The sequence below is a fragment of the Sitodiplosis mosellana genome, unplaced genomic scaffold, assembly GCF_009176505.1.
Source record: "Sitodiplosis mosellana isolate CC-2019 unplaced genomic scaffold, AAFC_SMos_1.0 Smas_scaffold_6165, whole genome shotgun sequence".
Lineage (NCBI taxonomy): Eukaryota > Metazoa > Arthropoda > Insecta > Diptera > Cecidomyiidae > Sitodiplosis > Sitodiplosis mosellana.
Genome location: NW_022601406.1, coordinates 4879635 through 4895884, shown reverse-complemented (window position 1 = coordinate 4895884; position 16250 = coordinate 4879635). Strand labels below are relative to the sequence as shown.

General features: G+C 33.4%; 1 protein-coding gene across 2 annotated transcripts in view; it reads left to right on the top strand.

The window, feature by feature from the left end:
• Positions 1-15026, top strand: part of LOC129574738 (calmodulin) — a 37282-nt gene extending 22256 nt beyond the window's left edge. Inside the window, exons 3-4 of one of the 2 annotated variants that reach the window (XM_055457135.1) lie at positions 369-611; positions 13616-15026. In XM_055457135.1, the coding sequence (XP_055313110.1) occupies positions 369-611; positions 13616-13644 (272 nt within the window). In that variant the 3' untranslated portion in view covers positions 13645-15026. Of the gene's footprint in view, positions 1-368; positions 12399-13615 lie in introns of those variants that run through there. The other variant, XM_055457134.1, reaches the window with a different exon arrangement.
• Positions 15027-16250: the final 1224 nt, after the last annotated feature.

Below are 16250 nucleotides of genomic sequence, written 5' to 3'. Positions count from 1 at the left end.
TTTAGCGGCGACCTCGAAACCAAACGACCCTGTGCATAAGTTTGATTGATTTTTTTCTTCTTCAACTTACTTTCTCTCACTGCGTTTGACTTTTTTTTTTATTGATGTGCGATTATAATTTTCCATTATCTCTCATAAGATAAGGTCTCATAAAAACAAAAATCGCCCCTACAATTCAACATCATCTAACGACCCAAAATTCATAATCGGATTAAAAATTTGCCATCGATACAAAAATTTATGCCAAAAACCACCCACAAATAATCGATTTTTTTATACATACATATACAACAAGAAAATGTCCAATTTCAATCGAATGTGTTTGTTTTTTTCTTCTCTCTTCTCTTCACCGAATTTCCATGTTTTAGGTAACGGAACGATTGATTTCCCCGAATTCTTAACGATGATGGCTCGTAAAATGAAAGACACGGATAGCGAAGAAGAAATCCGAGAAGCTTTCCGAGTGTTCGATAAGGATGGTAACGGTTTTATTTCGGCTGCTGAATTGCGTCACGTCATGACGAATTTGGGTGAAAAGTTAACAGACGAAGAAGTCGACGAAATGATCCGTGAGGCTGATATCGACGGTGACGGTCAAGTTAATTACGAAGGTAAGACGAAAAATGTCATCTATCTACATCTCGGTGGTGCGGGGTTTGAACGGCGTTACGATCAAGTCTTGATGCGATGAAACTTTGGAATTGGATTTGTTGGATCCGCAAACCAAGTAACAAAACGAATGAAATCACCCAAATGATCTTGATCTAGGGTGGCGTATATTATCACAGTCAGAATTAATTGTTCAAAGTTGCATCTTCAATGGATTTGATCGTGACGTTAGCCCGTGCTCAACCTCAATACACATTCATTGGTCACTAGTGGTCATTCGATTTAAGTTTTTTTTCTTTCGTTTTTGTTTCTCTTCCGTTCAATATGAGTCGTTTGATTTTTGATTCAACTTAATCAAGGACGAGGATCTCAATTTTATACAACGCTAGTTTTGAATTCCACACAAAGTCATACGTGATTTCCGATATGCGATGGAACGTCATAATTTGAGAAAACAAAATTGTGTTCAAATTAAAATTCAACGAATTTTCCCATAAATGTCTAAACTTTAATTCGATGATTATGAAAGTTTGGTATAAAGTTTTCTTCCAGAAAAAGAAAATCCTCATTTGCTCAATACTCATACTTCGGTATTGGAATTCAAAGTTGAGCGTTGAAAATATGTTTGGTCTTAAGTTGCCATTTTCCTTCATTTCACTTTGAGTAACGTATGATTTATTTGTTGCGTTTTAATTTTTGCGAGCGTATTTTTTTCTTCAGCATTAAATTTTATCGTTTCAAATTGATGGTATATTTCCATTCACAAGCATACCGCTTGAATTATTTGCTCTTTCCAATTATATTTTCGTTCAGTTTTTTTTTTTAAATATTCTTTGTTGTTCTTCGGTTAAATTTAATGGTTTTCGTACTATAATTTCCTTAATTTTAAGTTTCCGTTGGTTTCCATTCCATTATTAAAACGAACAACAAAAAAATCAAGTAAGAAGAGAATAAAACTTTGGTTGGTATTTTTGAGTTGGTCTAATTTCCATTCAATCCGTTCCTAAATGCAAAACAAACGAAAAAAAAAACACACCATAAATATTTGATGGAAGCATGCGATGGAAAATGGCTTCAGTGAAGTAAGCTGCATGAACAACAGATAGAGAAAACGCCAGAAATACTCTTCATTGTTGGCCATGAAATTTGAATTTCGCGGAAATTGAAATCCGTGAAATAATCAGGTTTTTTGTGTTCTTGTTTAAAATAAACGAATTCAACTGGTTCGTCTCATCGTCTGTTGTTAATGAATTTGAGTTTCTTCATTGTTTCGCCTACACACACACACACTCACCTACGCACTGAACCATCACATTCTTCCATTTACGTTTTTGCTCTTTTAATTATTTTACCTCAAAATAAACCCTGTTCCATCCACCCTCTTCGATTGTTGTTCATTTGATATTGCACCGTTCTTTTTGAACTTGTTTTGATTTCGAAACCTTAGTATTTAAAAAAAAAATATTCCCCCAAAAGAGATGAAAATAAAGAATAATCGACCAAAACCAACTCTAACGCCCGTGTCAAAAATTGAATCGCTTTTGGATATACCCTAATCATCATCTAGACACAACATTTTGAAAAACTCATTCGTAATTATATGTGTGTGTGTTTTGTTTATTTCTTTCACATCGCTTTTAGTTGACCTTTTTTTGTACAAAATTTTCTTTGTTTCTTTATTCAAATGTTCTGCCTCCTGTCTCCTCTTCATCAACCGAAAATGCACTCGTTTCACCATTAAATTATCTAACGTTTCCTTTTTTTTGTTACATTCTCGATGTTTTGTTGTGCTGTGTGTAAACAATTGTCCATCCCCCTTATTTTGATGGAAACATTGTATAGAAATTGTAAAATAGAAAAAAAAACACCAAACATCTTGCGCTCAATTGCCCAAGATTCATGCATTTCCCACCCTCAGTGTGACGACTGTATTTTGTGATACACACAAGAAGCGGTTCACGTTGGTGGTTTTAATCATCAACAGAATTGAATTAAGACATTTTAGTATTGAATTTACAAACAAATATACAAACTCATTACACTAAAACAAAAACTAGCAAAAAAACGGCAGAAAACGTTTCACTCGATAATGATACGATTATGGTTATCCATAAGTCGTTGTTCGTGAATTTGATAATTAAAGAAATTACTACGATTGAATTGGATAACAAAAAAAACTGGAGAGAGAGAGAGAGAGAGAGAGAGAGAGAGAGAGAGAGAAAAAGCGTTGATTCATATCTTAATCAAGCAAATTCTCCGATTATTCGTCCAATTTCCATGTGTTATTTTAGGTCTTTGAGTGACATTCGGTGTCACATAATTGTCTAATTACCATGAAGTCAATTGAGTATCTTACATTTTTTTCTCTCCAATGAATATTCTAATGAGTACAAATCGCTAAATTTTATCTAGAAACCAGTTGTATTTCTTATTTATTGTCTTAATTTCTTGCAATGTGTTTTAAATCCGCAATGATTGAGCCGAGGCGATAGTAATTAATCAACTAAAATCATGACTAATTTCGGATGGCACTCTCAACAACGTTGCCGCATTCAGCTCACTGTCCGTTTTTTTTTCATCTGTCTCTGATGGACAAATTGTTTTTCCGTGGCTGATGCGCAACGTCGTTAATAAAACGTTGCCTTTTTTAATGTATGTGTGTGAACCGTTGTTTTTTTTTTGCTATTACTCTGTTGTCCTTCCCATAGTTTCTTTTGTTGTATTAGCTATTTCGAATGATTCGATTAAACAATGAAGTTTACACACTAATTCGATTATGTATGCGAAGGTAATGAGCGTGGTGGCAGTGGCGTCACAGCGAAAATAAATATCTCGTTAATGTTGGCGCGGTGTGAAGAATCTTAGGTGTTAGAGATGTGGTAGTGGGGAGGGGATGGAAAAGTGGAAACATGCCACATACACACAACAGGCTTTAGCTAATATTTAAACTCGCGTTTTACAAATAAGATTTCGGTTTAGTTGTGGTTGTTTCAGCCGATCGTCTCTATCTCTGTAATAAGATATGTTGAGACGAGCGCGCAGCCTCTCTCCCTCATGCATTAGTGATTTATGTTGAAAATATGGCCATAAGCTATTTCCGACCTATTTTTATCGAGAGAACCGTATCGAAAATATTGCCACGTCTTTTTAATCGATTAATTCGTTTTAATGAAAAGCACATTCCAGCGTCGCACAACGATTGCCACACAAATCTCACTCTAAGAGCCCGGCGACAGGAAAGGAAAATCCAATTGGAAATGGAACAATCAAAAAATCATATATATGCACGTGTGCCTTCCATTGCTCTTTCTTCAGCCACACACCAGCCGCATTTTTATAGATATTTTATCGGCATCTTTTTTCCGTTCTCTTCGCCTTCTTCGTTCGTTTTTTTTTTAATCACCGTACACCAGCCATCCGGGGAAATTCTATTCGAGCGAATAATAATAAATGGGTGGAAGGCTCTCGCGCCGCCAGCACAACCGAAACAATTGCTCGTGTGCTGTGTGTTCACAATTGAACTCAGTTCATGATATTACCAATAAATTTCACAATCGCTAATATATATTTTGCATTGGATTTTCGGCAATTTTTCTCTCGCTCTCTCTCCCCCATCTCATTCGCATTCTGTGCTAAAATAAGTGTGCTGCAAATTATGTGTTGTACCAACTACAAATTCCCATTTTCGGTAAATGCCTCCTCCCCTGCCCAACACATCATGGGCTGTTTCGAAACCGTTTTCCATTGTGTGCCCGCACACACATACACACAACCAATTTGCAGACACACCGAACACACAAATCATGAATGCATTAAATCGACAATTTATTCGCATTGAGAGCTTTTCATAGCCCCAATTCGCATCGATTGCAAAATAGCATATTCCCATTCTTCGACGTCTCTCTCTCTCTCTCTCTCTTTTCCGCTCTTGTTTTTTTCTTCTTTCTCTTTCGCTAAATTGGACCGAATAATGTACAAGTGCGGTGGAACATATCGCGGCAGGAAAAATGTTTATATAAATCGATGATGTATGGCTTGGTTGCCATTTACACACACAACATAAGTGATTTATAAGTGAATAAAATGGTTTTCGGGAAAAATCTCATGAAAATCAAATACAGAAACTATTTCCCATTGAAAATTGACTGGATTTTTGTGGTGAAATTCACGCGACGAAGAAGAATCGACTGAATTGCGAAAAAAAAAAACACGAAAAATGACAGCAACTAACTCGATGAATAATAGAAATGTTGAGTTGTGAATAAAATGCGCGAGCGATGGAAAGAGCGAATTATCGGAAATATACACAAGTCAAGAGCATTTTGTTGGGGAACGCTTTCTCTGCACCCTCTCCGGACGCCCGCACCACATTCTCGTTTTTATTGATCAAACAATTGCAAAAATTGACTTTTAAGGTCACGTTTCATATATCTGAATGGCTTATAAAACTTGATACACAATATGTGTTCGAATGTCGGTTGTGCGTCTGTATGTGTGTGCGCGCTCTTCGTTCCCGAATCGCTTCGGTTTAGCACGATTTGCATAAAATAGTTTGATTTTCATTTTCTCTTTTCGGTGACACATTCTTTGACAGTCCTGCACATGCGATCACATCTCGTTCGCTCAGCTTTCGAGAAGCAAAAGATGGAGCGACAGAAAGAGAGTAAGGAAGAAAGAGAAATAAAACGATAGAGAAAGAGAAGAAGAAAAAGAAAGAGAGTGTGTAAGGAAGAACTGGCACCAAGAAGAAACTTTCGTTGAAAAAATCGGGCATAAAAATCAAACATTTGATTTGATTGTTATATTTATGAAATTATTGTGTGTGCGATGCCATTAGAATTTCGGTGGCATTTAGACTGAAAATTTAAAGCGCACACGTTCTTTCTAAACCTTCACCCCTTCCGACAATACGTACTTGTCGAGTCGAGACAACTTTTCATTTAAAAGTTCGCATTTGAATTACAAAGGATAAACTTTTTAATTTCAATCCAGAGAAAGCGATAATAATAGGTACAACGAAACGCTTTTTTTTTCAAAATAAAAAACACTTTTCTACGGCAAAACACAAGACACATACAGAGAAAGAGAGCGGTTGGCACGATATGGTGCACCATGCGCATTCAATACTCTCACATCTAATCGGATTTTCATCCAAGGATCCGTTTTACTCATTTTTTCTACTAATTATTTCGTGCTCTTTGTTTGAATTGCGCATTTTTAAACATGCAAATCGACAAGGGAAGAAGAAAAAAATTATATGTGAACCTAGAACAATTCACCGCACACCGTTGTCTCTCTTTTAGCACAATATCAATATTTCATAGCAGCACAAAAAAAAAATTGAAACTATTTTTATGAACAAAATCTGTCTTTTCCCACACAATTCCATTTCCTGTTCCATAGTCTGTCTGCTAATTTATTCGCAAATCGGTACAATTTGCGAAATTCACACTCCAATCAACTGCATCACAAAGCGTTTTTTTTTTCTGTCAATTGAGTGAATTCTTATTTTCGCATTACATTAGAACCACCTGATTTTCTGCCGTTGAAGAAAACAAAACGGTTGAATAGAGCGAAAAAAGCAGCCACTTAATCTGGATACAGAGAAACGCTTGCTGAAACGCTAAAAGTGTGTATGTAATTATGCTAATCATTGAACAAGTACCAGCCGAGCACTGAAGCTTATAATTTATGGAGCTGATGTAATCAGGCGTTTCTTTTTCATGACAGGGAAAAGTAGAGAAAGAGAGATTGAGACAGAGACATAGAGAGAAAAAAGCTGTCCATATTTTCCCACACCGTGTTAAATGTTCTCTCTCATTGTGTGTGCATATTTTAAAAATCAGTGTAAATCATTTGTGTCATCATTTCGTGTGTATGTGTGATTTTCAATTGTTGATGCAATTTTACTGTTGCCATTTCATTTTTTTTTCGGTTTTCGTGTTGAATTCATTTTTCTTCATCATTTTTTTTCTCGTCTTGTGTGTTTTTCTGTCGTTAACCGTGAAAAAGCCCAAAACGGAAAATCAAACATTCAGAACGTGACCGCAAATGCAATCACATTTTACATCGATTGTTTTTTTTTGAATGTTTGCTTTTCGCATCTATTGTTCTTCTACTAGACTCAATTTTTTTTTCTATTCCATCATTTATTTACCGATTCGAAAATCAGAAACATGCGACAAATCACTCATTTCATCGCTCTATTCCAATTCTGTCTCTATGTTCTCTATTTTTTTTTCTTTTCGAACAACTAAATATAAATAAATCTCTAACACAAAAAATGCATATATCGACACGATTCAGTTGTGAATGCTCATTATATATATACAAATAATCAATGCGAAAAAATTTTCTTTTCAAGCATACAAAACCAAATTACACATGATAAAAACCAATTATAACAGCAACAGCAAAAACAAAATCCAAAGAAAAATGTATCATCACTCTCGTTTCGATTTTGTTAGACTGCAAAATATGAAACAGTGTTCATTTCTGTTGTTCCAAAGCGATTTGGTTTTCATTTTTTATGTTTTGTTTCTTTCTCTTGAACAAATGTCAATATTTGTGTTCTTTCCCGACTTTTCGTTGCCATGTTTTTCCGATTTTCACTCCATTTTTTCGTCTCAATTTTTAATCATTTCGTCGTCGTCGTTGTCGTCGTCATCGTTGTTGTTGTTTCTGTTTTATCTTTTTTTTTAATAGACAAAAAAATTGTGTATTTTTTTTCGTTGGTTCGTTGTTGTTGATGTTGATTTCCTTCAAGCGACATAATTAATTCTTTTTCTATTTTTCGTGAACGTACAGAACGTTGCTTTCTTCAATAAATGTGTCTCTTTATGCCTTTCGCCATGCGTCCTCTCCCTACTTGCCATTGACAAAGAAGAACATTGTGAACGTGGCTTTATCTCTGTTTTCACTCTCTCTCTCTCTTTCTCTCAAAGCTGTGTGTGTTTTCTTCATTTTTGCAATGACAATTTTTCGAAACAATTTTATTAAGCAAACAATATTTGAATGTATTTGCATTCAGGGAGATCGAGAGAAAGAGAGAGAGAGAGAAAGGGAGAATGAACGAAAATTCGCTTGACACGCTAAATGTTTATTTAAGAAAGCAATCGATATGATCTGTTTGTTCGTTCGTGTTTTATTTTTTTCGTTCTGTTTCTTTAGTTCTCAAATTTTGGTTGCATTATTTTCGATGAGCTGAAGAAGAAAACAAACATTTCTGCCATTTTTGAAATTTACTCAAGGGAAAATCATCTATTATTCATTGTGTGTGTACTTTTTTGTGTTTTATTTTGGTTTCAATTCGTTTTCATTCGTTTGGTTTATTTTCTGGTTTTTCTTTATTTTACATTCTTTGCCAAATTTTGCGTTCACTTTTTTTTCATTTCGTCGGTTTTTTTTTTCGTTCAAACACCCACCAGAAACTAGAATATCATATCTAAATTAAATGAAATCAATCCAAATCAAAACAAATAAATCACATAAAATTGCATAGTTTGCAACAAAAACATACAGCTAAATGAAGAAAAATCGATATCGTTCGTTTTCAGATTTCCGGAATCTGACTTACAAATTATTAAAATGTGGTGGTCCACAATTTATGTAAATTAAACGAAGCGTACAAACATTCCTCCCAAACTCACACAACTTGTGTACTCTGAGTCAAAGAGAAAGAGAGAGAGAGAGAGACAGAGAAAGACAGACAGAGAATGATGAGAGAGAGAATCAACAAAAAACAAAAATTTATGTTGAGCAATGCAATATGGGGCACACGTACACACACATTCACATGATGTTTCAAAATGTGCATCCTCTTCTGCAAACAAAAAAAAAACGAATAAAAAAGAACCAATCGTCTGCGTTAAAACAGAAAACATTGGTCATTGCGAATTCACCAACCAAAAAATACACACATAAACACACAAATCTCGCAATTACAATCAAATCCACACTCAATTTTTGTACATATAACCAAGATGGAAAATAACCATAATCCGGAAAGTGTTCTTTGATCAATTCGTGTGTCCCATCGTTGATTGTGTTAATGTCAAAATTGTTAAACTTGATGTCGGAAGCAAAAATCAAACACAATTTTTCAATCGGACACACCATTGTGCGCACTGCTGTACCTTTTTTCTATGTATGAGATGTTAAATGTGATGGTGCGATTCGACCAATGACGGAATACTGAACACATTCTCCGATTTACTGTAACATTTATATATTTGTGTGTAATTTTAGAGATTCTAAATGCAAACCAATCAAAAATTATTGTAGCCATTGTCATTGGTACCGACCACTCAAGGGGAAAACAGTGATCTAGTACTGCATTCAATGCTGATTCAATGCTGATTCAATGCCGATTTAATTCCACTAAATTCAAATTAATGCTATTCACTGCAATCGACTCCTGTCAGAACAGTAATCTAGTACATCAATCGATGACAGCAGCGGATTGCAGTGAATAGCATTGTTTTGAATTTAGTGGCATTGAATTGGCATTGAATTGGCATTGAATCGGCATTGAATGCAGTACTAGATTACTGCTATCCCCCTTGCGACCACTAAAGTAAAAAAAAAACAAATTACGCAAAAGCAAAGAAAAAATACTGGACAATTAGAGCACATTTTTCTATCGAATCAAAGAAATTTTACCAAAAATCGAAAAAATCCTTAGAACAATAAGATTTTCCTGAAATATTTGTCAAAAAATACCAACAAAACTGCACGACAGCCGCACGAAACGATGTCAATTTTATAAATTTGTCTTTCTGCTGCAAAAAAAAAAAACGTCGTGCTGCAGCCAGCAGTTTTGTTCTGTACACAATTTTTGAGGTGATTTAACAAATACATTTTCGACCAATCGATCTGTTCTCAGCTATTTGGCCCAGGAGAATGAACTCTCCGAGCAGAAGTAAACATTTTGAAAATGATTCATTCATGATCAAACATTTCATTCATAAAAATGAAGAGAAAATATGGAAGAAGAGAGAAGAAAAGAGGAGGAAAGAAGAAATGAAAAAAAAAAACTCATAAAAAAATACGGGTACTAGGCACAATTTGATCCATTTAGAAGAGAATTTTTCTTAGAGAAAAAAAAACAAAACTGGCTGTTTCCATAAATTTCAACCCATTTTCAATCGAAATGGACACTGAACACACAACAACTAACATTGTCCAAAGCTTTTGAATTAAAGTTACTTTTTACTATGACATTTCATGGGAGCAACTTCTCTGGAATCTCAGACAGAAACAAAACGGGTAAAAAAAAGACATGTCATTCCTCAACTAATATATACATCACCCAAGCGCCAGTAATTCAAATGTGAGAAATTTTAAGCAAAGGAAATGGTGCCACATCAAGCGGGCATTAGCCTTGAATTTTAAACATTTCAATGGACGAAATTTTCGTTTTTAAAACAAATATGTATATATCATTAGTTTTGTTACACCGTTTTGAGCGAAGTTTCAAGCTCGTGAGTCATTAATACTCACCAAAACAATCGCATCACAACCTCGATGCATTTTAGTAAACAAATATTATTCATAAAGCAATTGTACAACGCAAAGAGTAGCTCCTACTCAGTGGGAACAGATAATTTTTTCGAATGAAAGACAACAAACGAATATCGATTTAGTCACAACTATCTAAATGCACGATATTTTAGCTTCCCTATGACACTGTTGACCCTACAGAGCAAATTAGGAATGAATTTTATTTGACGAATTTTGCCAAAGTTTGCAAAATCCTAGCAGACAATTATGATCTCAACATCCATGCAGTCAGTCAACGACTGGTCATGTGGAAAATTGAACGTTTTGTTTTAAATTTTCTCAGTCATTCGGTCCAGGAGGAAAAAAGAGCATACCTTTTTTTTGTAAAGAAGAGAACGAATTTCAGTCATGGATGTAAAATTGTCAATTTTTTTTTTCAACAGAAAAAAAACCTTCTTATGGAAAATGCACAATTTTCAAATTTCCTTTCAAGTCAATTCGAAATGTGACCAAATGATATAACTAGAACAATACTTTGAAATGAGATGTGTGTGTTTGGCTGATGCGCGTCGTTGATTCGTCCAAAATACTATAAGTTTGACCAAAATTTACACTACGACGCATTATCAATAACATCACCCGCCCAGAACAACACACAATTTTATTTGTTCACTCAAAATATATACATATATATACATTGCCAAACCAAAACTACTGCACACTACCTTCAGCACTTTTTTCTTGGTTTGTAAGACAATTATTCTGAATATGTGATAGCAACCGAATAGGATTTTAACAAGGAACAAATAATCGATCCTTTTTTTAAAATGAAACAGTCTATGTCTATGATATTATAACATATAATATTGATATTGAAGTGGAAAAACCTTTGCAGACAGGCAAAATGTCAGACGAAACCGTGTTAAAATGGACACATTCACGGTCTCACGAATGAAAGTAGTTTAAATGGAAATTATTTCCTCTATATTAGAAAAAAACAACAATGAAATTTTGACTAATTGCCAAAAACCAATTTTATTTGACGAATCTCTTGCAATGAATTCAAAATTCGCAAAGAAAAAATACGATTTTTCCATTTTTTTTTTCTAGTCAACACTCGAGAATCGTACGAAAAAATGCAACAAATTGCATGTTGCAAGAGGCAAAACGAAATGAAAGTGATAAAAATAAATTCTCTATTTAATTAGATTTTAAATGTTAGACCAAAAATAAAACAATTTTTTTAAACCATTTTTTCATCATTTTAATCGGTCCAATTTTTTTTTTCATTTTCAATAATTATCAAATAGATTATAATCGAAACAAATAAATTTTTAGTTGGAAAAAAATAGTAGAAAAATATTTTGTTGCTAAAAGAGTTGAATTTGGTTAAGAAAAATCATTTTATAAAATTGGAATTTCCTTTTGTATACAAAGTTTTGTTGTTTTTGTTCTTTCTTTGACAAAAATTTAGGATAAATTGGGTTTTTTTTGGTTGAAAAAAAAAAATTCCCCTGAAGACAATTTTTTTACGAAGAAAGTTGAATCATTTAATGAAAAATAAATTTTTGTTGGAATGAAAATTGAAATTTCCGTTGAAAACAAACGAATGGAATAAATTATGATGAAATCAAACAACTATTTTGATGGCGATGTTGATTACATTCAATGTTCATAAGATTGGCTGCATTTGAAATAGTGCGCCTATGCAAATGCGATACTGAGTGTGACTCATGCGCATCGATAGATTCTCTTCCCTTTGTGAATGTTTGTGTACTTTTTTTTTAGATAAAACTTTGTTACTTAATGCACACAATTTTAACCCGAGTAAACAATGTTTGACGAATTCTTTCAAAAAAGACGATAAAAGTCGATAATAATTTAAAGTCACATGTAGCAATTGTTGATTAAAAAAAAGAAAAAAACACACATTTACATTTGTTTTACAATACCATTAGAACATTCCGAATGAGCTTCGTTTCAACATGATATGTATGAAATTCCAAACTACAAGCAAACTTTATACATATACAGAACAGAAAAAAAACCACAGAGAAAAAAGTCAAGCCATTCTATTATACCCGAGCATTTTGTTTTGAAAATAAGAATATTTTAAGAGCCGAGGGCAAAATAACCAAACCCAGAACAACAACAAGAATGTTTTAAATGATACCATAACAAAAAGAAATTCTTTATCAATGAACCGAATAATGAAGCTGAGCTGAGTAGTTTCATTTCACAGCAAACCAACAAACTGAAAATTTCAATAAATTTCAACTATTAGATTTTAATTGTCGCATTTTGTTTTATTTACTGGCGAGCTGTGTGGCTGAGTTCGTTTGTTTGGATTCAGTCAAGAGTGATTTTATGTCTTCCAGTAGATGTATTCATATAGATAATATGCCTTAAATGTTGTGCACACACACACACACACTCAAAATGACACGATTGATGTCAATTGTCGTTCAACTTCTAGAAAATCTAGCTTTCACCTCAATTTCACGCCACTTAAGGCAATTTGTTTTGTTAAAACCTAGCTATTTGCCGTTCCTAGTATTTGTTTTGTGTCTAATTTCCTTAAAATAATGGGTTCCGAGATAAAAAAAAAATTCGACTTTCATTGATCATTTCCATCTTTGCCTTATTTTCTAAGTGTCACTCTTTGACTTTTGGTAAGTAGCCGTATGTGATCGGAGCGGGCAACTCGCTCTCATCACATCCGCACACTCACACACACACATTCATTTCTCTAGATAGTAGTGCATTTTCGGTCACCTCTATCCCATTATCTGTCTATCCTCGCATTTTGGTCGTTCTTCGTCCCATTTTCTATTTGATTTGAATGCTTCTTATACCAACCAAACGTTTTGTACTTGTCAACCAATTTGATTCAACACATTTTTTTTCGTTCGAAATTTTTTACAATGGATTTTTTTTTCTTTTTTATTGAGTTTTTGTTCAGAGAAAATGAAATTCTTTTCAACAAAGTTGGTTCAACAAATTCAAACTCAATGCAGAAAACCATTGAGTTTGAACAAATTTCAATGAACTAAAGCAAATTCATCTGAATAAAATTCAGTGTGAAATTTGTTTGAGTAAACGAAATTTCGGTGCAGTCGAAATCGGAAAGAATTGTTTGAATAATTGTTTACTATTTTTTTATGACTTTCCAAAAAAATCAAAAAAAAAATAGTAAACAAAAATGGAAAAAAGAATTTCATGGTCGAAAAAATAGTTTTTCGTTCAAAAAGAATTCGAATTTCTTCTTTGGTTCGAAAAATTTGTATTTAAATCGAAAAAAAAAACGAATTTTAATTTAGATACATGTAATTGATCCATATATTTTAGTATTGTAATTTTAAGAAGATGTGTTGTTTCCCCCATGAAAAACGAAATCCCCGCATATCGGAGGATATTTTCTAAACTGTAATATAACAATTGTTCGAATTGACTAATAATGCAATGTTTTTTTTTTCTCTTTCTTTCCTCTTTCTCGAAATTGCAGAGTTCGTGACCATGATGACATCGAAGTGAGCTGCTTATTTATACTACCGCATCATCATTGTCATATTTAAAGCCTTTGTATTTGTTTAAGATGTTTATTAAGAATGTGTAATGGAAGAAGAGAGACTGTAGCTATGCGTTCGCCTCCTCTAACAAATAAACAAAAAAGAGAAAAAAATGCAACAACCCAACAACAAACAAACAAAAATATCCCAAGATAAAGTAAAAACAGCAACCAACCAACTAAATTAAAAATACACTTACACTCATTAACAGCAAAAATTTAAACAAATAAATTTAAAAGAGTTTGAAGAAAAAGAAAATAAAATACAAAGAGAAACAACAACAACAAAAGAAATTGCATTGAAGAAAAATTATTCTATATGATAAAATAACGAAGAGAAAAAAAAAATTAAGTAAAAAAAGTAATTGCAGCCTCCCCCTTCACATACCGAACAACAATAACAACAACAACAAGAACTTTTTAATTAAGATTTATTATAAAAGAGAGAAATATGAGAACATTACTATATTCATAAATGATTAACCCATTAGCGACGACAATGACGGCCACTTGCTGATCGGATGTGTCACTGATCAGCACCCGCTTTCAACACTTACATTCACTTATCCTTATCTCTAAAAATACAGATACGTTGGATTGCGTTGCTCTTTTCTTTCTTCTTTTTTTCTTTTCGGTCGCACACAAAATACCATCGATAATTGAAAGCTTTCATTGAATCACATCCAAATGAAAGCGCAAGAAAAAAATTCCCGAATCGTGAGCATGACAAAGAGAGAGAGAGAGAGAGAGAAAGAAGGGGAAGAAAGGCGACAAAACGATTGGAAACAATTTTGGGCGGTCGCGTTAATGGGTTAAATTAATTAATTACTTACTTTTCTTTATTCTCCCTCTTTTACTCTATACTCTCCCCCCCCCCCCAAAGAAAAAAAATACACACGCAATGAAAAATAAAAATGTTGAAGACAAAAATTAATAATAAAATAATTAATTAATTAATTAAAAATCAACAAACAACAACAGGAGTTAGATAAACAACAAGAAAAAAAAAACATAAAATAATAAACATTAAAGAAGAAAAAAAAAACATCAACAACTACTGAATATAGTCCGAAAGCATTTCGAAACCAAAACAAAATGAGGAAACGATGACAAATGAGTTCAATTTATTGTTATTATTTGATTTGTAAAACATTGTAACTTTTTGAAATGGAAAGAAAGAAAAGAAAGAAAAAGAAAATTAACCAGCAACAAACACACGAACGACGGCGACATGACTTAATAGACACAGACACACGAGAGAGTGAGAGGGTATGAAACGGTGTATGAATTTAAAAAAAAAGAAGGTTTAAACAAAACAACAAACAAACAAAAAAAATAACACAGTAGATGAAACAACCACAAGAAAGAAAAAAACAATACATGGTACTGCAGACACAGAAAAAGACATGAATTCCAGTTTGTGCTGCGATTAAACCTAAAAAAATTAAATTAAAAAAACACTCTTTTTTGCATAGATCATAGAGAAAACAATTTTCAAGCAAGATTTCGAAGAGAAAGAGAGAGAGAGAGTAATTTAAAAAAGAAGAAAAAAAACTAAATAACAAAAAAAAAATTAATTAAACCAACCCAGAATATGGAATGGAGAGTATTCAATAAGAATGTGTGTTCTGTTCGGCAGAAAAGTGGAAACAGGGAAATAAAACAAATCTTAAGTTCATCAATGGCGACTCTGGCTGCTGTTTGCTACTTTGATCTGGGCCACGTGCGCGTACACCTTGCACGCGCATCTCTGGCTCCAAATGGCGATACATCATCCACGAGTCAACATTTTTTTTTTCTTCTTAAAAACGTTTATTTCGTTTCTTATTTTTTTTCAAATTTTTTTTTTCCGGACACACTTTTCTGTTTTATAAAATGTGTACTAAATTTGTTTTGTTTTTCTCTCGACACTTTTTTTTCCTTAATTCTTATTTTTCTTTCGTTTCTCTTTTTTGGTCTTTTTGTTTTTGTCACATTTTTTTCTACACACAAACATCAAATAAATATTTGAATTTCGTAATAATTGGTTTTTGGTTTTTTTTTCATTTTTGTGCTCCTGGTCCATTTGGATTTTGGTTTTTATTGTCGAATTTTGTGTTTTTTTTTTCGTTCATTTAGTGCGTTTTTTCCGACATTTTGGCGTCCGCTTCTCTTCAGTGCCAGTTCGCTCCAACCTCTCTGTGTCTCTTAGTTGCGATAGTTGAACGAAGGAAATGCGAAAAATTCAAAAATTTGATGAGTTTACACGTGATAATCACGTCGTGATCAATACGTGTCGACTAGCAAACCGAATTCGTTATGGTCTATGAAATCGTGTACACAACAATTATTACCGATCCATCATCATATACACACTGGCAAGCAAATCTCCTCCCCGCAACTATCACAACCACGATAACAACAAGAAAATAATCGAATTACAAGAAATACTTAGATGAAACGAAGCAACACACATTCATTCGGTAGTTGTCCAGAGAACAAAAAAATTTACGAAAAAAAAAAATCTAATTAATCATACACACACAAATAGTGAAACGAACGGCATTCTTTCTAGGATCAATCGAACGAAAAT